At 38.3% G+C, this 25,269-nt stretch overlaps 1 protein-coding gene across 1 annotated transcript in view; it reads right to left on the minus strand.

Moving 5' to 3' along the window:
- LOC124384325 (rho GTPase-activating protein 21-like) overlaps positions 1-25,269 on the minus strand; it is a 75,772-nt gene that overhangs the window by 9,560 nt on the left and 40,943 nt on the right. Inside the window, 20 exon segments of the mRNA XM_046847075.1 lie at positions 661-766; positions 1,398-1,417; positions 1,420-1,438; positions 1,816-1,941; positions 2,069-2,158; positions 2,764-2,837; positions 3,079-3,157; positions 4,368-4,523; positions 4,662-4,804; positions 5,269-5,408; positions 5,532-5,596; positions 6,122-6,418; positions 8,031-8,150; positions 8,252-8,291; positions 8,902-9,004; positions 10,081-10,209; positions 21,146-22,910; positions 23,809-23,832; positions 24,042-24,096; positions 24,465-24,543. Coding sequence (XP_046703031.1) covers positions 661-766; positions 1,398-1,417; positions 1,420-1,438; positions 1,816-1,941; positions 2,069-2,158; positions 2,764-2,837; positions 3,079-3,157; positions 4,368-4,523; positions 4,662-4,804; positions 5,269-5,408; positions 5,532-5,596; positions 6,122-6,418; positions 8,031-8,150; positions 8,252-8,291; positions 8,902-9,004; positions 10,081-10,209; positions 21,146-22,910; positions 23,809-23,832; positions 24,042-24,096; positions 24,465-24,543 — 3,630 coding nt within the window.

Raw genomic sequence — 25,269 nt, forward strand, 5'->3', positions numbered from 1 at the left:
CTCAACTCTACTCTTCTCCATTCTATTCTATTCTACCTTACCTACTGTACTCCATGCTAGTCCACTCCACTCTACTCTTCTCCATTCTATTCTACTCTACTTCACTTACTCTACTCTACTGTACTCAACTCTACTTTACCTACTCTACTGTACTCTATTCCTTTCTGCTTCATTCTACTCTACTCTACTCTACTCTACTCTACTCTACTCTACTCTACTAGTATGTAAAGATCTATATAGAACAAAAGAATAATCTACAGGATAGCTACAGAATGGATTACAAAAGATTTTCCAGGCTATGACAGGGTAAGAATTCAGTGCTAGCCAATCTGGGAATCAAATAAAAATATAGGCTTTAGACAAAATCGAGTCTGTATTAGAATATGAGAAAATGCATTAATTGCCAAAATGTAAAAACAGCCAGATTCATCTACAGGACAGTATTAAAGATTCTTGCTAAACCACACACCAGGGGGCAGCAAAGCTCCATACTACTGCTTTAGGTAAAATAGTGAGGAAAAAAGTTAATGCATCGTTTGCACACATGCTTCACTACTCTTACAGCTGTAACATCTGCAAAGAAAGTGTATCTGACACTGTGGAAGGGTTTAAATAAGAGACTCCGCCTCCTACAGGCTGTGAGCCAATAGGACATGTTACCTGACACTTCTCCCTGAGAGACGCCGGTGCGACCGATGTTGGTGAGTAAGTGGTCAATGTTGGGAATGGGCTGCGTCTCCACAGCACTGTCTGTCTGGACCACCGTCTGCACAGGAAGAGAGAGAAGAGAAGGAGTGCGATCAGGCATTATCTGCGTATTCATTGATCCATCCATCAGTCTGTCTGTCTGTTTACGCTATTTATTTATCAATCCATCCATCATTCTGTCTGGCTCTGTGTCTAGATATCAGTCTGTCCGTCTATCTGTTTGTCTGTCTGTCTGTCTCATTCTATTTATTCATCCATCATTTTGTCAGTCTGCACCGATTTATTTCTGTAGGCATTTGGTTAATCTGTTTGTCTATCTGTCGCTATATCAGTTCATCATTCTGTCTGTCTGAGTTTATGCTTGTCTAACTAGTGGTTTGTTAATCCATCTGTCCGTCCGTCCGTCCGTCCTTCTTCCGTCCATCCATTCTGTCTGTCTGTCTGTCTGTATAAGTGTCTAACAATTGGTTTGTATGTTTATCCATCCGTCCATCCATCCATTTATCCATCCATCCATGAATATACGCATCTATCCATCTGTCTGTCTGTCTGTCTGTCTGTCTGTCTGTCTGTCTGTCTATCTATCTATCTATCTATCTATCTATCTATCTATCTATCTATCTATCTATCTATCTATCTATCTATCTATCTATCTATCTATCTAAGAAAGCATTGAAGCATCTACACACCTCTGGTTCCTCTTCTCCTCGTCAGTGAAGAACCAATCGTACTGTAAAAAATGAAGTTACTGCAGGCATGAGTGTGTATACATCTGTGCGTACTGTATGTGTGTATATGTGTGTATATATTAGTGTGTATGTGTGTATATGTGTGTATACGTGTGTATATATGTGTGTAAATGTGTGTATATGTGTGTATGTATGTGTGTGTTTGTATATATGTGTGTGTGTATATATGTGTATGTACGTGTGTATATATATACTGTATGTGTGTGTGTGTGTGTGTGTGTGTGTATGTGTGTAAATGTGTGTGTATATGTGTATATATGTGTGTATATGTGTGGGTGCATATATGTGTGTATATGTGTGTATATGTGTGTGTGTGTGTGTGTGTGTGTGTGTGTGTGTGTGTGTGTGTGTATCTTACCTGTTGAATGAGTGTTTCCACAATCTTGTATTGATCAGGCATGTGTGTGACCATGTGTGTCATGTTATCCTCGGACGTGCGAACCAGGGTGGGGCCAAACACGATGGCCAGGTTCCTGGGCTCCATCTAACACACACACACACACACACACACACACACACACACACACACACACACACACACACACAGTATAAATATATGTATATATACAGTAGATAAGGTAGTATATAAGTAAATTTGAAATATTTTCTACCTTGTTCTTCTCAGAGTTTTCTGCCACAGTTTTCAGGTGAGCCGAGAGAAACTTTAGCGTCTCGTAGTGATGATCGGGCAACTCGTGAAGCTGAAACGACACAAACAAAGTCATATTCACTGTACATGACTTTTATAAAGCACCTGTCTGAGAGTCAACACACAAACTCTTAACATGAGTTCATTTTAAACTGATATATACGTTGTTTGACCAAAATTATTGGGACACCTGACTTTTTTACTCACACGTGGTTCCTCACCAAACTGTTACCACAAAGCTTGAAGTACACAATTGTACAGGTCTTTGGAAGCAGGAGCATGACATTTCTTGCCTTCACTTGAACTAGGAGACTCAAACGTTTTCCACCATGACAATGCAAACTCTCCTGCTATAGAGCTCCAAGCCTATATGGAATGAATTTGAACACTGTCTGCACCCCAGACCTCATCACCTCCTCACCTACATCAGAATCTGACTTCACTAACGCAGCCTTAAGGATGAACTACACAAAATCTTGTGGAACATCTTCCCAGAAAAGTGGAGCTTCTTATAAAAACAAATGTAGACCGTCCAAAAAGAAGCACATATCAATCTTATGCTCAGGTGTCCACAAACTTTTAGCCTTGAGACTGGCTGAAGACCACTGCAGAGACCTGGATGTGAATAGAGTGAAGAGATTCAGATCATGGACTCACCAGCCTCTTCAGCACTTTCAGCCTTTCTACTGGATCTTCTGTTCTATTCGCATCAATGAAGTCACCGTATTTCTCTACCAACACACACACACACACACACACACACACACACACACACACACACACACCAGTCAGATTTACAGTCATGATCCATGATTAAATGGTTCAAAATGTAGTAAATTAATTATTATTACTTTTACATCCATCAGGAATAAAACACTGAATTATGTGTGTGTGTGTGTGTGTGTGTGTGTGTGTGTGTGTGTGTGTGTGTGTGTGGTGCTGTGGGTCGAGCAGAGCTGTTGTGTTTGTTACCGTTGGTGAAAAGAGGGTCAGGAAGCTTCCGGAAGAACGATTTTAATAAACTGCTGATCACATTGAGGTCCTTCCATTTCTGTGAAGTAACAAAGACCATACAAATAAACAACAAATTTAAATAAATATAACTCTATTATTATTATTATTATTATTATTATTATTATTATTATTGCTATTATTATTATTAGTAGTAGTATTTTGGTTGCTTTTCTTATACTACTCCAGCAAATAATAATAATAATAATAATAATAATAATAATTACTACATTTATAATTTATTATAATTTGAATTTATTAAATAAATAAATAAATTAATTAATTAATTAAATGTAATTTTACATTTTTGCACAACACAATAATTGTAAGTATAAAAGTTATTTAAAAACCAGCACCACAATAATAATAATAATAATAATAAAATAAATTATATATTTTATATTAACTAAAACTCAATATATACGTTAACAAATTAATTAAATCATTAAACTCTATAACTACTAACTGCACTGATAGAAACCGCTTCAGTAATATATAGAATATTTACAAAATCGCAAGTTATCATTATTAAAAATATTGAAAATAATTAACAAAATAATAATAATAATAATAATAATAATAATAATAATAAATAATTTAAATAATGTATTGCATATATATATAAAATATATATCACACACATAAAAGGGTAAAGGTGCTTTTATATTTGTACATTACAGCATAGTGAAAGTCACTGCATAGTCCAGTAATGTTCAGAAACTGGGGTCAGAGCGAAGGGTCCGCCATGATACAGTGCCCCTGGAGCACAGAGGGTTAAGTGCCTTGCACAAGGGCCCCAAGAGTGGCAGCTTGGCGATACCGGGACTCAACCCCAAAACATCCGATCTGTAACCCAGAAGCTTAACCTCCAAGATGCCACCTCCTACTATGTGTATATTCTATTGCTATTATACATATTATATGACTGTTAATTAGATTATTACATATATAATAAAAATTAAACTAAACTCAACATAAAACAGAAGTTTAATTTATCGATGCACAAAAAGAAAAAGTGCAGGAAAGTGGCTTTGATGGAAACATGGATTAAAAAAAAAAACATCAGCCAGGTACTGGAGACAGTCTGAGACCCAGTGCTTGTGGACCCCTGGTGTATAGAATATAATAGACAGGACATACTTATTTATTCTAGATAATATAATAGAGGGAAGGTCAGGGTCAGGTGATGTGCAGGATGAGTAATAATAATGTTATGTGTGTGAGGTGTGTGAGGTGGTGATGAGACTCACGTCCTCCTGAATGTCTATCTCTCCAACCCCTTTGTTCAGTTCCTCCTGCATGCTGGAGATGGCAGCATTGTTCCCCGGCACTCTGTAAATCCCTGTGTACTCCAGACCTCTTTCCTCCACCAACTTACAGCACACCTCTACAATCAGGGGGATAAACTGATACACACACACACACACACACACACACACACACACACACACACACACACACACGATCACAGATTATAGAGTGTGCTTGTGGAACATCTTCCATAGTAAACAGTGTTGTATATGAGACACGTCAGTAGTTCTCACTTTGTTCGTGTGAGCAGGAGGACAGTCGTCCAGTCTGACGCCGAACGTGACCCCAGGAGCCACTTTCTTCTCGAACGGTTTCCTCATCAGTCCCGGGATCCCTTTCCTCCGCAGCCCCTTATCCTTAGGAGGACTCGCTTCATCTGCACACACAACATGACATCACACAGGCTTTAGAGCACGAGCACAACACTGCTGTGATATAATACACTAAAAACATTATTACATCCCTCTCTGTCTCTCAGCGCTACGCTTTACTCTCTTACTTTCAGCGATTTCTGTTTTTTACTTTTTTTTGTTGTGGAGGAGAAACGAACGAACAAACAAACAAACAAACAAACAAACAAACAAATAATTAATTTAACAGAGACAATTTGGGATTGTCGTAATTATTATCATTAATTCTGCTGACTTCAGTCCAGTTTAATATATAAATAACATAAAATATAACTTTTATATATAAAAAAATTGATGGATGGACAGACAGACAGACAGACAGACAGACAGACAGACAGACAGACAGACAGACAGACAGACAGACAGATAGATAGATAGATAGATAGATAGATAGATAGATAGATAGATAGATAGATAGATGTAGCTGTACCTTTGTGGATGAATTTCCTCTCCTGATCTTTATGAGGTGAGTGAGGGCTCGGGCTTTTATTGCCCCCCAGCAGGGTGTGTCTGATACTCAGAGACTGACGTGAGGACCTAGGGGACGGCTCGGTCTTACTGCTGGGGGGACTGAAACACACACACACACACACACACACACACACACACCGTCACTCACATTGTATGATGCATAGAATCATTGTGTGTGTGTGTGTGTGTGTGTGTGTGTGTGTGTGTGTGTGCTCTCCTCACCTCATCAGAGTGTTGTACTCCTTGATTTTGCGGTTGATCAGGTCTGTGCTCGTGATCAATGCGTTCTAAACAAAAGAAAATGTGGAAAGGTCAGAACAGCTGATGGAGCGAGAACACAGCTAGCATTTTTAGTATTAGCCAAATTATTCCCGTGTTAATGCCACACACACACACGCACACACACACACACACACACACACACACACACACACTCTCTTAAATACCAAAAGTGTGTGGACACCTGACCATAAGATTGTGCTTCTTTCTAAACATCTCATTCTACATTTAGTCTCCATCTGCTGTAATAATAACCTCCACTCTTCTGGGAAGACATTCCACTAGATTTTTGTAGAGATTTCAATTGAAAGCAAAAAAAATTAGCTCTACAGCAGGAGATGTTTGCATGGTCGTGCTGGAACAGGTCTGGGTCTCCTAGTTCAAGTGAATGGAAAAGTTCACACCTAAAGATGTCCTGGACTATTGGGTGCCTCCAAACAGTTTGGAGAGGAACCACATAATGGGTGGAGAAGTCGGGTGTCCAAATACATTTGGGACACACAGTGAATAGGATGGCGTCTAGAACATCGTACCTCCTCATCCAGGTTGCTGTTCTCCTGAATAGCTCGGATCCAGGCCAGCATGTCCTCTCTGTCCTCGGCCTGGAACAGGTACTCGCAGTTGGACGTGGTCAGCCTGAGGACGTTCTTCCTCTTGGTGTCGCTGTAGGAGATGTCGATCAGACATGCCTTGATGCAGATTGACACAGGCTCCTCCTCCATGTGCGAGTTTGGGGTTTGCCCCTCCTTTTTGTCCTTATGAAGAAAGAGGGAGTGGCCACGGAGCACCGCGTACATCTGTTTCCACGGACGCATGCCACCGCCCACACGCTGGAAAACAGATCACATACATAATAACTACACAACAAAACCTCACAGCCTGTGTGTGTGTGTGTGTGTGTGTGTGTGTGTGTGTGTGTGTGTGTGTGTGTGTGTGTGTGTAACCTTAATAGTTACAATTAATACATTATAGATACATTGACTCCATTGGAGTTACACTTATATGTTTACATTTGTATCCCATCAGTTACATTACAATTAAAGTTACATTTTTATCCAATTACAAATAGATTTATAGCTGTATTTTATCCAATTATAGTAACATTTTTATTTAATTACAGTTATAATTATAGTTACATTTTCATTTAATGAGTTTCATTTATTTTTAGTCAACTGAGTTACTTTTATAGTTACATTGATAATTTAGTTTTTAGCAATTGACAGTTACATTTGTTGTTATAGTTATCGTTCCATTAGTTACTCATTTACAGCTATATTATTATCCAATAATGGTTACATTTATCCAATAATATTAACATTTAAAATAGAATTAAAGCTATATTTTTCTAACCAATTACTGTTATATTTATAGTTACAATAATCCACCTATTGTTACCACATATTGTAGTTATGTGTCCATGAAATTAGTTCTTGTTGCTGCTTACTTTATAGCAGCTATTATCCAAGACATATAATAATTTAAGAGACATTGCCAGAGAAGATATGATGAGATTTTGATGAGAAGTTGTGTCTAAATTCAGGAGAACTATAACTTTTACACAAATGTTACAATAGGAGCAATTAGACTACACAAGAAGTGCTTTGTTGTGAGTTTTCATCTTGATAATGCAGACTGCAGTAGTGATACTGTGGTAGTATTAATTAATACATAATAGCAATATATTAAATACAAATGTGTCTTTAAAGAAAATCAACTAATCAGGAGGTGTCCCCTGCTAACTTAAACTTGTAAAATAGTGAAATATGATAGACATATAAGTAGAATATGAGCGTTATAAGCATTCATAAGTGTTTATGTTGTTTTACATCTCTTTTACTGTCACTACAGAGACATACAGGGTATAAAAAAATATGTGTTTATCAAATCGATACATGATAATAATTAGAGTTATCTGGGTAATGATAATGTGGAGTGTGATGGAACATTTTCCCCGTGTGGTGTTTCATGCTGTTGAGTTCAGTATGTGAGATATCATCTCCAAATACACCAGAATTCCAATCGAACTGTTGACACTGAATCAGGTTACAAATCTTGTCGTATCACATCACACTGCGGCGTAGCGCTGACGCGAACTTCAAACCGTTTGTGTCCAAAAGTGTCTTTTACTAACGTCTTTACTTAGAGCTGTGTGTACATGTCTCCATAAACACACAAACACACACACACATGTTTGAGTGTGTGTGGGTTCTGTGTAAGTGTGTGTGTGTTTAAATGGGAGTGGGTTCTGTGTGTGTGTTTGTGTTTCTGTGTGTGTGTGTGTGTGTGTGTGTGTGTGTGTGTGTGTGTGTGTGTTTGAGTGCATGTGGGTTCTGTGTGTGTGTGTGTGTGTGTGTGTGTGTGTGTGTGTGTGTTTTAATGGGTTTGGGGTATGTGTGTGTGTGTGTGTGTGTGTGTGTGTGTGTGTGTGTGTGTGTGTGTTACCTTGCCCTTGTCTGAGCTGAACTGGCGGAAGTGCAGTACTCCCTCCTTAGTAGCGTTAAACACATCTGATAAAGAGTTTCTCCTGGAGCCAGAATCGTCTGAGGACTGATCCACAGCCTGCTAAAAAAATCAGGAGCAGATCAGTAACGAGAAGACTTCTACACACACACACACACACACACACACACACACACACACACAGCCATGGTGTCTTTCCTCACCTTCCTAAGTCCTCTCAGACCGATGGGCTTCATCAGTGTCCTGTACAGAGAGACACACAGTGCACTATGAGTGACAAGAACACGGCAATGCAGCATTTCATATCTATCTAAAGTTGGAGACGCACAATTGTGGCTGCGGTAACATGAAATCTTCACTTGAACTAGGAGACCCAATTTTGTTCCAGCATGACAATGCAAACCCTTTGCACAAAGCAGGCTCCATGAAGATCTGCCTTCCATGGGTTGGATAAGGTGGAAGATCTCCTGCTATAGAACTTTAACCCTATTGGGATGAATGTGAACGCTGAACCCCAGGCCTCCTCACCTCCATCACTATCTGACTTTACTAACACCCTTGTGACTGAATAAATCTCCACAACATCTAGTGGAACATCCTCCTGGAAGAGTGGAGGTTATTAATAACAGCAAATAGGGGCCTCAATGTGGAAGGCGATGTTCTAGCGCTCTTACATTATCACAGAGTATTAAAAAAAGATACATTAGACGCCACTGCAACTATTCCGAGTCGCAGTGTTTACAGGGTTTGTGTAATATCTTATTAGTTCTGCTGTAACTGGAGCTGTTTTTGTGTATTTGTATTTCGGAACCTTCTGCACTTCTGATAAAATGTGGAGAAATGATGAACGTACCCGCGTCCTCCATCCCTGTAGTTGTCTAGTCCCTCGTCGTAGGACTTGGAGCGCTCCGTTTTAGCTCCGGAATCTGAATCCAGAACCGTAAACCGCAACGAGTCTAGACACGAAAACACACGCACACACACACACACACACACACACACACATATAGTATAGTGTGTGTGTGTATATTATATATATATATATATATATATATATATATATATATATATATATATATATATATATATATATATATATATATATATAGCCAAGATGTTAGACTTCTGATCAGAAGGTTGTGAGTTTAAATCCCAGCACCACCACTGCTGGGCCTCTACGCAAAGCCCTTAACCTTTAACTGCTCAGCAGGTGAGGGTTAGGGGCCTCGTTTTGGGGCCCAGCAGTGGTAGGATGGTGTGGCTGGGATTTGAAGTTATGACCTTTGGGTCCAAAGTTTTTTGTCTTTGGGATACAAAGTCTTGATTTTTATAAGCATGTATACGAAATAGATTATAAAAATTGGGGCCCAGCAGTGGTAGGATGGTGGCTGGGATTTGAAGTTATGACCTTTGGGTCCAAAGTTTTTTTTTGTCTTTGGGATACAAAGTCTTGATTTTTATAAGCATGTATACGAAATAGATTATAAAAAAACGATCAAATAAGAAGAGGAAATAATGACCAAATGTCTAAGGAGCTTGAACAATCCCTCGCTGTAGAATTGAGGTATCTGATGAGTGTTTTAGCTCCCAGATCGTATTAAACATGCAGGATTGAACGTCTACAGCTTCATATATCACAGTACTGTCTGACAATGGAGACACTACAGCTCGTTTTTACTCTGTATACATTTGTAACATTTTTACTTTGCAGTTTCCAATTAAATCCACACTCAAATCATTTCAATTGTTTCCAAAAAGTTGCTCATCCACACTGAAACATCTGGAAACACTCACTGTACCTAGCAAAACGTAAGACTACTAAGACTAGATTCCTCTAATTCAATGGTTGTGCCATTAAGCTCTACACTTTGCTCTCCCCCTACTGGTCATTTAGGATTCTGCAAGCATTCTCAAGTTAGACATTTAAGGAAAAAAAAAAGAATTATTCACAGAATTTCAATTTAGTTTTTACTCATATAACTGCATTTTTTTGCTTTTGTTTTTACAGAAAATTAAAGCCTCTGTGTGTCACCTTGGTCATGAGAGAGCTGGCGGTGTAGGATGGCGGAGGAAGAGGCGGGGCTTGGCGGTGCAGCAGAGATGATGGTGGGAATTGGGAACTGGGTGTCATACAGGTCGGCGCTGGGACTGGAGGGCTCGTCTGTGGAGAAAGAAAAACAGAATAAAGCATTAGCATTCGAGTATTCAAGATCATGATCAAACATTTTATTATAGTTTCTGATATTATTGTCTTGCTATACCTGCAATACTGGGTCATAATGCTTTTTTCTTTTCCCGACCATAACACCTTCATGTCCAACATTGTCCCTACGATGCTTACACACACATTACTTCATCCTCCAATATATACACACTATCCTCCAATATACACACACACTATCCTTCTAAACACACACTATCCTCCAATATATACACACTATCCTCCAATATACACACTATCCACCAATATACACACTATCCTCCAATACACACTATCCTTCTAAACACACTATTCTCCAATATACACACTATCCTCCAATATATACACACACTATCCTCCAATATACACACACTATCCTCCAATATACACACTATCCTCCAATATACACACACTATCCTCCAATATATACACACTATCCTCCAATACACACACTATCCTCCAATATACACTATCCTCCAATATATACACACTATCCTCCAATATATACACACTATCCTCCAATATACACACACTATCCACAATATACACACTATCCTCCAATATATACACACTATCCTCCAATATATACACTATCCTCCAATATACACTATCCTTCTAAATACACACTATCCTCCAATATACACACACTATCCCCAATATACACACTATCCTTCTAAACACACTATTCTCCAATATACACACACTATCCTCCAATATATACACACACTATCCTCCAATATACACACACTATCCTCCAATATACACACTATCCTCCAATATACACACACTATCCTCCAATATACACACACTATCCTCCAATATATACACTATCCTCAATATACACACACTATCCTCCAATATACACACATCCTCCAATACACACTATCCTCCAATATACACACTATCCTACAATATACACACTATCCTCCAATATACACACTATCCTCCAATATATACACTATCCTCCAATATACACACACTATCCTCCAATATACACACACACTATCCACCAATATACACACACTATCCTCCAATACACACACACTATCCTCAATATACACACTATCCTCCAATATACACACACTATCCTCCAATATACACACTATCCTCCAATATACACACTATCCTCCAATATACACACTATCCTCCAATATACACACACTATCCTCCAATATACACACACTATCCTCCAATATACACACTATCTCCAATATACACTATCCTCCAATATACACTATCCTCCAATATACACACTATCCACCAATATACACACACTATCCCACAATACACACACACTATCCTCTAAACACACACTATCCTCCAATATACACACACTATCCTCCAATATATACACACTATCCTCCAATATATACACACACTATCCTCCAATATATACACACTATCCTCCAATATACACACACTATCCACCAATATATACACACTATCCTCCAATATACACACTATCCTCCAATATATACACACTATCCTCCAATATACACTATCCTCCAATATACACACACTATCCTCCAATATACACACACTATCCCCAATACACACACTATCCTTCTAAACACACTATTCTCCAATATACACACACTATCCTCCAATATATACACACTATCCTCCAATACACACACTATCCTCCAATATACACACTATCCTCCAATATACACACACACTATCCTCCAATATACACACACTATCCTCCAATATATACACACTATCCTACAATATACACACTATCCTCCAATACACACACTATCCTCCAATACACACACTATCCTCCAATATACACACTATCCTCCAATATATACACACTATCCTCCAATATACACACACTATCCTACAATATACACACACTATCCTCCAATATACACACTATCCTCCAATATACACACTATCCACCAATATACACACACTATCCCCAATACACACACACTATCCTCTAAACACACACTATTCTCCAATATACACACACTATCCTCCAATACACACTATCCTCCAATATACACACTATCCTTCTAAACACACTATTCTCCAATATACACACTATCCTTCTAAACACACTATTCTCCAATATACACACACTATCCTTCTAAACACACTATTCTCCAATATACACACACTATCTCCAATATACACACTATCCTCCAATATACACACTATCCAATATACACACATCCTCCAATATACACACATCCTCCAATATACACTATCCTCCAATATATACACACTATCCTTCTAAACACACACTATCCTCCAATATACACTATCCTCCAATACACACTATCCTCAATACACACACTATCCTTCTAAACACACACTATCCTAATATATATATATATATATATATATATATATATATATATATATATATATATATATATATATATATATATATATATATATATATATATATATATATATATATATATATATATATATATATATATATATATATATATATATATATATATATATATATATATATATATATATATATATATATATATATATATATATATATATATATATATATATATATATATATATATATATATATATATATATATATATATATATATATATATATATATATATATATATATATATATATATATATATATATATATATATATATATATATATATATATATATATATATATATATATATATATATATATATATATATATATATATATATATATATATATATATATATATATATATATATATATATATATATATATATATATATATATATATATATATATATATATATATATATATATATATATATATATATATATATATATATATATATATATATATATATATATATATATATATATATATATATATATATATATATATATATATATATATATATATATATATATATATATATATATATATATATATATATATATATATATATATATATATATATATATATATATATATATATATATATATATATATATATATATATATATATATATATATATATATATATATATATATATATATATATATATATATATATATATATATATATATATATATATATATATATATATATATATATATATATATATATATATATATATATATATATATATATATATATATATATATATATATATATATATATATATATATATATATATATATATATATATATATATATATATATATATATATATATATATATATATATATATATATATATATATATATATATATATATATATATATATATATATATATATATATATATATATATATATATATATATATATATATATATATATATATATATATATATATATATATATATATATATATATATATATATATATATATATATATATATATATATATATATATATATATAGCCAAGATGTTAGACTTCTGATCAGAAGGTTGTGAGTTTAAATCCCAGCACCACCACTGCTGGGCCTCTCAAAAGCCCTTAACCTTTAACTGCTCAGCAGGTGAGGTTAGCCTCGTTTAGGGCCCAGCAGTGGTAGGATGGTGGCTGGGATTTGAAGTTATGACCTTTGGGTCCAAAGTTTTTTTGTCTTTGGGATACAAAGTCTTGATTTTTATAAGCATGTATACGAAATAGATTATAAAAAAACGATCAAATAAGAAGAGGAAATAATGACCAAATGTCTAAGGAGCTTGAACAATCCCTCGCTGTAGAATTGAGGTATCTGATGAGTGTTTTAGCTCCCAGATCGTATTAAACATGCAGGATTGAACGTCTACAGCTTCATATATCACAGTACTGTCTGACAATGGAGACACTACAGCTCGTTTTTACTCTGTATACATTTGTAACATTTTTACTTTGCAGTTTCCAATTAAATCCACACTCAAATCATTTCAATTGTTTCCAAAAAGTTGCTCATCCACACTGAAACATCTGGAAACACTCACTGTACCTAGCAAAACGTAAGACTACTAAGACTAGATTCCTCTAATTCAATGGTTGTGCCATTAAGCTCTACACTTTGCTCTCCCCCTACTGGTCATTTAGGATTCTGCAAGCATTCTCAAGTTAGACATTTAAGGAAAAAAAATTATTCACAGAATTTCAATTTAGTTTTACTCATATAACTGCATTTTTTTGCTTTTGTTTTTACAGAAAATTAAAGCCTCTGTGTGTCACCTTGGTCATGAGAGAGCTGGCGGTGTAGGATGGCGGAGGAAGAGGCGGGGCTTGGCGGTGCAGCAGAGATGATGGTGGGTGGGAACTGGGTGTCATACAGGTCGGCGCTGGGACTGGAGGCTCGTCTGTGGAGAAAGAAAAACAGAATAAAGCATTAGCATTCAGTATTCAAGATCATGATCAAACATTTTATTATAGTTTCTGATATTATTGTCTTGCTATACCTGCAATACTGGGTCATAATGCTTTTTCTTTTCCGATCCCAATATACACACACTATCTCCAATATACACTATCCTCAATATACACTATCCTCAATATACACTATCCTCAATATATACACACTATCCTCAATATACACACTATCCACCAATATACACACACTATCTCCAATATACACTATCCTCAATATATACACACTATCCTCCAAATATACACACTATCCTCAATATACACACTATCCTCAATATATACACTATCCTCAATATATACACACTATCCACAATATACACACTATCCAATATACACACACTATCCTCAATATATACACTATCCTCCAATATACACACTATCCACCAATATACACACTATCCCAATATACACACTATCCACAATATACACACTATCCTCAATATATACACACTATCTCCAATATACACTATCCTCAATATACACTATCCTCAATATATACACACTATCCTCAATATATACACACACTATCCTACAATATACACACTATCCACCAATATACACACTATCCTCAATATATACACTATCCTCAATATACACACTATCCTACAATATACACTATCCTCCAATATATATACACACTATCCTCCAATATACACACTATCCTCAATATATACACTATCCTCCAAATATACACACTATCCACAATATACACACTATCTCCAATATACACTATCCTCAATATACACTATCCTCCAAATATACACACTATCCTCAATACACACACTATCCTCCAATACACACTATCCTCAATATACACACTATCCTCAATATACACTATCCTCCAATACACACTATCCCCAATATACACACATCCTCCAATATACACTATCCTCCAATATACACTATCCTCAATATACACACTATCCTTCTAAACACACACTATTCTCCAATATACACACACTATCTCCAATATACACTATCCTCAATATACACACTATCCTTCTAAACACACACTATTCTCCAATATACACTATCCTCCAAATATACACACTATCCTCAATATATACACACTATCCTCAATATACACACTATCCAATATACACACTATCCCCAATATACACACACACTATCCTCAATACACACACACACTATCCTCAATATACACACTATCTCCAATATACACTATCCTCAATATACACACTATCCTCCAATACACACTATCCACAATATACACACATCCTCCAATATACAAACACTATCCTCCAATATACACACATCCTCCAATATACAAACACTATCCTCCAATATATACACTATCCTCCAATATATATACACACTATCCTCCAATATACACTATCCTCCAATACACACACTATCTCCAATATACACTATCCTCAATATACACACTATCCTACAATATACACACTATCCAATATACACACACTATCCCCAATATACACACTATCCTCAATACACACACTATCCTCAATATACACACATCCTCCAATATATACACTATCCTCCAATATACACACACTATCCTTCTAAACACACACTATCCTCCAATATATACACACTATCCTCCAATATACACACACTATCCACCAATATACACACACACTATCCCCCAATACACACACACTATCCTTCTAAACACACACTATTCTCCAATATACACACACTATCCTCCAATATATACACACTATCCTCCAATATACACACTATCCTCCAATATACACACACTATCCTCCAATATACACACACTATCCTCCAATATACACACTATCCTCCAATATATACACACTATCCTCCAATATACACACTATCCTCCAATATATACACACTATCCTCCAATATACACACACTATCCTCCAATATACACACACTATCCTCCAATATACACACACTATCCTCCAATATACACACACTATCCTCCAATATACACACTATCCTCCAATATATATACACACACTATCCTCCAATATACACACTATCCTCCAATATACACACACTATCCTCCAATATATACACACTATCCTCCAATATATACACACACTATCCTCCAATATACACACACTATCCTCCAATATACACACACTATCCTCCAATATACACTATCCTCAATATACACACTATCCTCAATATACACACACTATCCTCCAATATACACACACTATCCTCCAATATACACACTATCCTCCAATATACACACTATCCTCCAATACACACACTATCCTCCAATATACACACACTATCCTCCAATATATACACACTATCCTCCAATATATACACACTATCCTCCAATATACACACACTATCCTCCAATATACACACACTATCCTCCAATATACACACTATCCTCCAATATACACACTATCCTCCAATATACACTATCCTCCAATATATACACACTATCCTCCAATATACACACTATCCTCCAATATATACACACTATCCTCAATATACACACTATCCTCCAATATATATACACTATCCTCCAATATATACACTATCCTCCAATATACACACTATCCTCCAATATATACACACTATCCTCCAATATACACACACTATCCTCCAATATATACACACTATTCTAAAAGCGAATGTGGACTAGGATTCTCACTAATTAATTATTTTTTCTCTCCAAAACAGAGATCTTTTTGTTCTAATAAACAGGGTGAATCTTGTGAACAGGATGTGACTCATTCGCATGGATTCAAGAAAAAGTGAGTGACGGAGCCACGGTGTTTGAACTGTGTAGGTCTTTACCCCGAGTCCTAACAGGCCCTGCTGGTTATCAGGCTTCCACATCAGCGGCGGGATATAAATGGAAATCCGAGTGTATGACTGTACGGCTACAAGCTGCATGGAATTTGGGTTACATCACACATATATAACTTTTACCCATGACGTGCACGGTGGTTTACATTCACATATACGTTCACTCTGCTGGGAAGATGTTCCACTGGATTTTATGAAGGTTTGTGCTCGTTCAGTGACGAGGGCGATAGCAAAGTAATCAAGGTGAGGTGAGGAGGCCTGGAGCTCTACAGCTGAGATCTTCACTCCATACCATGGAAAGCTGGATTTGTGCACAGGGTTTGCTGGGTCTCCTAGTTCATTAGAACATTTCATGCTTCAGCATCCAGAGACGTTCTATTCAACTGTGCTCCTCATTAAACCTTCCTCAGAAAGAACCACATACGGGTGAAAAAGTCAAGTGTCCCAATACTTTTGGAAAGTGAGTGTATATTTGGTTGCACACTGTCCCAGATGACCGAGCGCGCTCTACATCTTTTCTCGTTCGTTATAAAACCACAACTTCCTGTTCTCTTTCACAATCACTCTCCATGTTCCAACTGTTCCGATCTGAGCTTCCTATTCTTCTGACCTCACTCTTACTGTGCTTCCCCATTGAAGCCGATTGTTCTCCTCTAAGCACTTGTCATTTGGTGGTTCCTCGTATGTTTGAATTTTTTATTTCTTTTTTTGATCCAGCTTGATTTTTCAGCTTTGGGAGATAAGATAATATCATGTTTTTGTTCAGCCCCTGTTTTGGATCTGCTCTGGCACACAAATTCAGACTGATACTGCTTACTGGAATAACCCAAATAAACCTGATTCACCCTGTTCTCCGAATCTGAATCATGGAGATTAGTAAAGTAATCACCAGCTAGTTTCAGCTAGTTTTAGTCTCACAAAGACCAATTGTTGGTGAATAATGGTGTCTAATGGTGTATTTTGGATTGTGATGGTGTGCGATGGAGATTGATGGGCAATGATCGTATGTTATAGAGAGTGATGATGTATGATGAAGTATGATAGGGTGTGATGGAGTATGATGTGTATGATGGGGTATGATGGAGTATGATTGGGTGCGATGGAGTAAGGTGGAGTATGATGGTGTATTATGGAGTATGATGGAGTATGATGGTGTATTATGGTGTATGATGGTAAGTGATGGTGTGTATTTGTGAGTGTTGGTGTGTAATGGTCAGTGATGGTGTGTAATGGTGATTAATGGACTATGATGGCGGTGATTGTGTGTGTTTGCAGTGTTGCTGTGTAATGGTCAGTGATGGTGGTGATGGTGTGTAATGGTGATTAATGGACTATGATGGTGAGTGATGATGTGTGTTTGTGAGTGATGGTGTAATGGTGTATGATGGTGAGTGATGGTGTGTATTGGTCAGTGATGGTGAGTGATGGTGTGTAATGGTATGATGGTGAGTGATGGTGTGTGTTTGTGAGTGTTGGTGTGTAATGGTCAGTGATGGTGGTGATGGTGTGTGTTTGCAGTGTTGGTGTGTAATGGTCAGTGATTGTGAGTGATGGTGTGTGTTTGTGAGTGTTGATGTGTAATGGTCAGTGACGGTGGTGATGGTGTGAGTTTGTGAGTGTTGGTGTGTATTGGTCAGTGATGGTGAGTGATGGTGCATGTTAGCAGTGTTGAATTGTAATGGTCAGTGTTTGTGAGTGATGGTGTGTGTTTGTAGTGTTAAAGTGTAATGGTCAGTAATGGTGCATGGTGGTGTGTAATGGTGTTTAATAATGTATGATGGTGAGTGATGGTATGTGTTTGTAAGTGCTGGTTTGTAATGGTCAGTGATAGTGAGTGATGGTGTAATGGTGATTAATGGTGTATGATGGTGGGTGATGGTGTGTGTTTGTGAGTGTTGTTGTGTAATGGTCAGTGATGGTGAGTGATGGTGTGTAATGTGATTAATGGTGTATGATGGTTCGTGATGGTGTGTGTTTGCAGTGTTGGATTGTAATGGTCAGTGATGGTGTGTAATGGTCAGTGATTGTGGTGATTGTGTGTGTTTGCAGTGTTGCTGTGTAATGGTCAATGATGGTGAGTGATGGTGTGTAATGGTGATTAATGGACTATGATGGTGAGTGATGATGTGTGTTTGTGAGTGATGGTGTGTAATGGTGTATGATGGTGAGTGATGATGTGTGTTTGTGAGTGATGGTGTGTAATGGTGTATGATGGTGAGTGATGGTGTGTGTTTGTGAGTGTTGGTGTGTAATGGTCAGTGATGGTGGTGATGGTGTGTGTTTGCAGTGTTGGTGTGTAATGGTCAGTGATTGTGGTGATGGTGTGTGTTTGTGAGTGTTGATGTGTAATGGTCAGTGACGGTGAGTGATGGTGTGAGTTTGTGAGTGTTGGTGTGTATTGGTCAGTGATGGTGAGTGATGGTGCATGTTAGCGAGTGTTGAATTGTAATGGTCAGTGATTGTGGTGATGGTGTGTGTTTGTGAGTGTTAAAGTGTAATGGTCAGTAATGGTGCATGGTGGTGTGTAATGGTGTTTAATAATGTATGATGGTGAGTGATGGTATGTGTTTGTAAGTGCTGGTTTGTAATGGTCAGTGATAGTGAGTGATGGTGTGTAATGGTGATTAATGGTGTATGATGGTGGTGATGGTGTGTGTTTGTGAGTGTTGTTGTGTAATGGTCAGTGATGGTGAGTGATGGTGTGTAATGTGATTAATGGTGTATGATGGTTCGTGATGGTGTGTGTTTGCAGTGTTGGATTGTAATGGTCAGTGTTGGTGAGTGATGGTGTGTGTTTGCGCGTGTTGAAGTGTAATGGTCAGTGATAGTGAGTGATGGTGTGTAATGGTGATTAATGGTGTATGATGGTGGGTGATGGTGTGTGTTTGCGAGTGTTGAAGTGTAATGGTCAGTGATGGTGAGTGATGGTGTGTAATGGTCAGTAATGGTGAGTGATGGTGTGTTTGTGAGTGTTGGTGTGTAATGGTCAGTAATGGTGAGTGATGGTGTGTGTTTGCGAGTGTTGCTGTGTGGTCATTACGTCTTTGCAAAGCGAATTCTTTTCAAACATTACACACTATCTGCATTACAACATCCACTCCAAGCTTTCCTGGAATGTGCAGTGTTTCGCAATGCCTAACACCTCACACACGACCTGCTGCTCTCAGATTTCACTTTTTGAAGCATAAAGACTTTAGATAAGAGCTTTAATATGTAAAAGGAATAACAGGATACACTTTCCCAGCAGTCCAGGGAAATGTTTTACACTCCTGATACTGCCATACGATCTGTTCTTACATCCCTGTTCTCTCATACGTTATCGTAGTGAGCTCGGGTGTTCAGTAAACCGGCAGTGCTTCATATGACTTAATATGTCAGCCCTGAAAAATCCATAACAACCTCTGAAATATGATTTCCATTACGCACAGATCTGCAAATCAGCCTTCACACACTTTTTGGATTTACATTTAAAGCACTTGGCAGATGCCCTTATCCCAGAGCTACCTACAACTGAGCATTTGAATATTAAGGGCCTCACTCAAGGGCCCAGCAGTGGCAGCTTGGTGGTGCTGGGATTTAAACTTTAAATATACTCTGATCTACTAAGTATTTCATTTTACCTCGATTTTCTGTCAGAATTGTTTTTGCAGAATTGCGATTTCTGATTTGTTGTTTTGAATGTTTTGTGGAGTTGCAGAGATGTGAACCAATCGTAACTAGAACAAAATTTAAATTATGCTTACCAATGAAGGGGATGGAGTCGAGTGACTCGTGAAGTTGGCCAGATCCTGAGAGTTGATATTCCTCCCCAAACCACTGCTTATACCCATCCTGCACAGCATCATGGGACCTCCAGCACTTTGGCGTTTTACTGAGTTTCTCCGCTCGACCCGCTCCATCGTTCACAGCCTGGATGTAGGATGGATGTCTGAGAGGTAAAGGAACTGTCTTTTTAATTTTCTCCCTCCTCACTACCACCACTTTAGCTTCTGCACCTTCAAGGCCTTCGACAGCCAAACCGTTCGTAGCTACTGAAGACCCATCCTGCTGCATCTGTATCCTCCTGGAGTGGTCAAGGCATGGAATGGAACCAGTGCACTCCCGATGGCGCTCAGGTCGCCGCCCGAGAGACGTGTGATTTGGCACAAGAGCAGTTCTTTGGTTTTTCGAGGCCGCAGACATGGTCGAGACACCTGTGTTTAAGGAAGCGAGAGCCTTGGCTACATAAGAGTCGTTTAAAACAGAGGTCTGAATGGGGAGCTGTGACTTAGAAGATGCAGCGTTAATCAGAGAATCCACTCGGGAGCTCGGATCTGTACCTTTACCTGTAGCATTTAGTCCAGGAAAACTGCCACATCCACTGACCATGGTTCTTTGAGTCTGTGCCATTTTTCCTAATGAGAGGGACTGCTTGCAACCTTCAGTCTCCTCTCCAGTGCAAATAGGTGACTTGTCCTCCGTCTCTGTCCTCCCATAAACTCTTCTGTCCATCAGCATAACCCTGGTCTCAGCCTGCCTGCCCAGGTAGTCACACGACTTCGCCCGAGGTTTGTAGGTACTCTTTGTGGATAAAGGAAGTGCATCCTGTGATGCACTCCGATGCCAATCCCTTGACGTTGCTTGCTCTTTTGCTTCCAATCTTTCCTGAGACATGCTGCATAGAGATTGGACCCCGGAATTTGCAGGCCCTCGCTCGTGACACGGGCTCCTCTGCCTCTGCTGGGATCCAATAGTGCCGTCCATACTTGCATTTGCTTTATCTTCCTGGCTTGCCGCCCGCAGGCTGTCCAGTCTTTCCTGGATGGTCCTACTACCGTAGGTATAGAGGCGCTTGTTGTCAATGTACTCTTTGTACGTCGTGTAATTCCTCCAGTCAATGTTCTGATGCATCGGGGAGCATGGAGATGATGAAATGGTGAGAGGAGAGGGCGTGAATGGGCTTATGGCATGTCTACTCGATGGTGTAGAAGTCGAGTCAGGATGAAAAGGAATGTGCGTGGAGAATCCTGGTGAGTCGGACAGCCCTTTCGGAGCGTACTGCACCAACGATCCTCTAGCCGAAGAAGAAAAAGGCGTGGTTTGGGATCTCGGGCGGACCGAGGAAAGGTTTTCAAAGGATGAGGTACAGAGCGGCATGTTCTTTGTCTCCTGCAGCCTGTGAGGGTGAGGAGAACGTTCAAGGGAATCCAAAACTTCTGCCGGTGCCATACGTATGGCTTCATCATATACACATGCAACAGTCTGGAGTCTGGAGACCTGCGAGTGAGGAGGAGGAGAAGCCAATTGTGTGATTGGGACTTCCATATGATAGCCCATATCTGAGCTGGCCTCTGCTCCCTGGGACAACACTCCCTTGGCTCCTGAGGGAGCAGGAGGCTCATCGGTGTGTGTCATCTCTGATGTATTGGGTTCTACCCGTGGGTAAAGGATAGGAGGAGGTTCTGGGATGTTTTGCGCATTTCCGCTGTACGCCTCATTCCCTTTAAGATACGCATCTTTGGAATAGGCCTAAAAAAAAAGAGAGTATTGAGGTATTTACATACTTTTTTTAATCAGGTATGAAATGAAACAATGTGTCTCGAGCTGTTATAGCAAAACAATCAACACCTGCATTTCGTTACTGCCCTGAAATTTACCACCCTGAGGGCTTTCAACATGACAAAAGCATGCAACAACATCTAAAAGACAAACCAGCAAAAAGCTTTGAAGTTAATTTAAAGCCAGTACTTACACACCCTTGCAGAAAAAACAGTGAAAACGAATCACACACAGCTTGCACTAGTCAAAGCGAACACTACAACTACCGTAACACTCATCGCTCCAGTGACAACACCGAGCTGAAATCCATTCCTGCGCATATCCCAGCGCTAACGTAGCGGAGCGTTGGCGTCGGTGTGAAGCGGATCCTCTGTCTCCAGCCGTGTCGTCTCCGCAAGTGTGTGTACGAAATGCCCCGGGGTTGGGCAGAAGTGAAAGCGAGTGAGTTATGTGTTGGATTTTTGCCAGAGCAAATCTACCTGAGGTGTCAAATTACCTCAGAAATAACTTCTTCCTCTTTCTGGCGTTCCCTCCTCCCCACGCTCGCTTCATTAGCAGCAATACAAAAACAATTACTAGCTAATAGAGTTATTAATATCCAGAAAACATGGAGAACAAGTTCTAACTTTATACATCAATAATCCATAACATCTTTCTGTATCGTTCAGCTTCATCTCTCCCTTTTTACTCAAGTATCTCTTTCTGTTTCAGTCTCTTTTACTCTACATCTTTCTATCCCTATATTCCTCCATCCATCCGTCTATCCATCCATCAATCGCTTTTTCTCACAGCAGCCAGTCAGGGAGAGCAGACGAAATGATCAACATCAGAAAAAGCAAAGAAAAGCAACAGATGAAGCGAAGCTTACCAGAGCTGTGATGTCCCGGGAGAACTGTGGGCCGAAAAGATGGAAAGTAGAAAAGAAAGGAAAAGTGGTGAGAAAGAAGAGGAAAAAAAAAAAGATAAGCAAGAGCTAGAATGGCCACTACTGCAGGATAAACTAGGCTCTATAATACACACCACTGGGTTTTTCGAAAGTGTGTGAGAGAAATGAAAGAGAAAAGGGAGAGGAAGATTGACCAAATATTCCAATGAACCTACCAACTGCAAAATATCTTCATCTTTAGGCATCACACAGAGCTCCAGAGCTGCGTCACTGCAGGCAGGGAACAGAAACACAACCATCTTGTACTGATAATCCATAACTTACAACACATATCACAGCATGTGCTGAAGAATACAAAACCTACCCAGCCACCCAGCGACCCACCCACACACCCACACACACACAAACACACATGTGCTAAAGTGCTGAAAGGAATTTCATCTGAATTTCAAAATGGGATGAAGAAATGCTCAGAAGAAATGAAGCAGAGATAAGGTTAGGCTAAAGAGGCCACACTTTTCATTTCACTGCAGATCCACAATTGATGTCTGGAAAGCGTGTGATTCATTGAAAACACCCCAACCCCCCCCCCAACTCCAAAGAAAAAAATGGGCTAAAAAGAGGAATGAAAGATTCACCTGTTCTGGATGAGGGCTATGACCTGTGAGTAGGTTTTGCCGATGATGCTCTCGCCATTCACCTTCACTATACGATCACCTGAGAGCCGGAAACACACCAGAGGCATTAATCCAGGTGATGTATCTCATTATACAAACTCAGGCTAGTAGTTTTCATGCACATGACGAATGCCGAATCACGCAGTGCCTGCAACTAAATATCTGATGCAAAAAAAGTATTCCATTATTTCATATTTAATTACTGTGCATTTGGGCTCCACAATCACTTGGTTGACTTTGTACCCCTTTAAGTTGTTGTTTTTTGTGACCCCGTACTAAACCCCTTGATTCCTATGATGACTAACTTCAGCCTGGACACCTGATCATTTTGTACCCATGCTTTGGGTCTCCTGTTGCCAAACCATGAATCCATTGTTCAGTCAAAACGAATCACTTATTGGAAGAAAAAGCACAAAGTGCCCCTAAATATTTAGTGCCAATAATGAATCACTGGGATACATGGCAAACCATTTAGTACCCATGACTACAATTACTGGGTACATGTGATTAATCAATCTGTGCCCATAATAGTCACATATTGTTCATAATTAATCACTTTTAATAATTAACCTGCAGCTCAAAAAAATAAATAAACATCTTGGGCCGTAATTTCCTACTTTACAAAAAAAAAACCTCTTAGTGCTTATAATCAGTAATCTAGTAACCGTAATCCCAAACACACTACTGCATCAACAAGTGGATGAGTTACTTCCATATATATCCGACTTGCATCCAAAAACCCGAAACAGAAAATATCAAATCGGCA

This window comes from Silurus meridionalis, chromosome 4 (genome assembly GCF_014805685.1).
Source record: "Silurus meridionalis isolate SWU-2019-XX chromosome 4, ASM1480568v1, whole genome shotgun sequence".
NCBI classification, from domain to species: Eukaryota; Metazoa; Chordata; class Actinopteri; order Siluriformes; family Siluridae; genus Silurus; species Silurus meridionalis.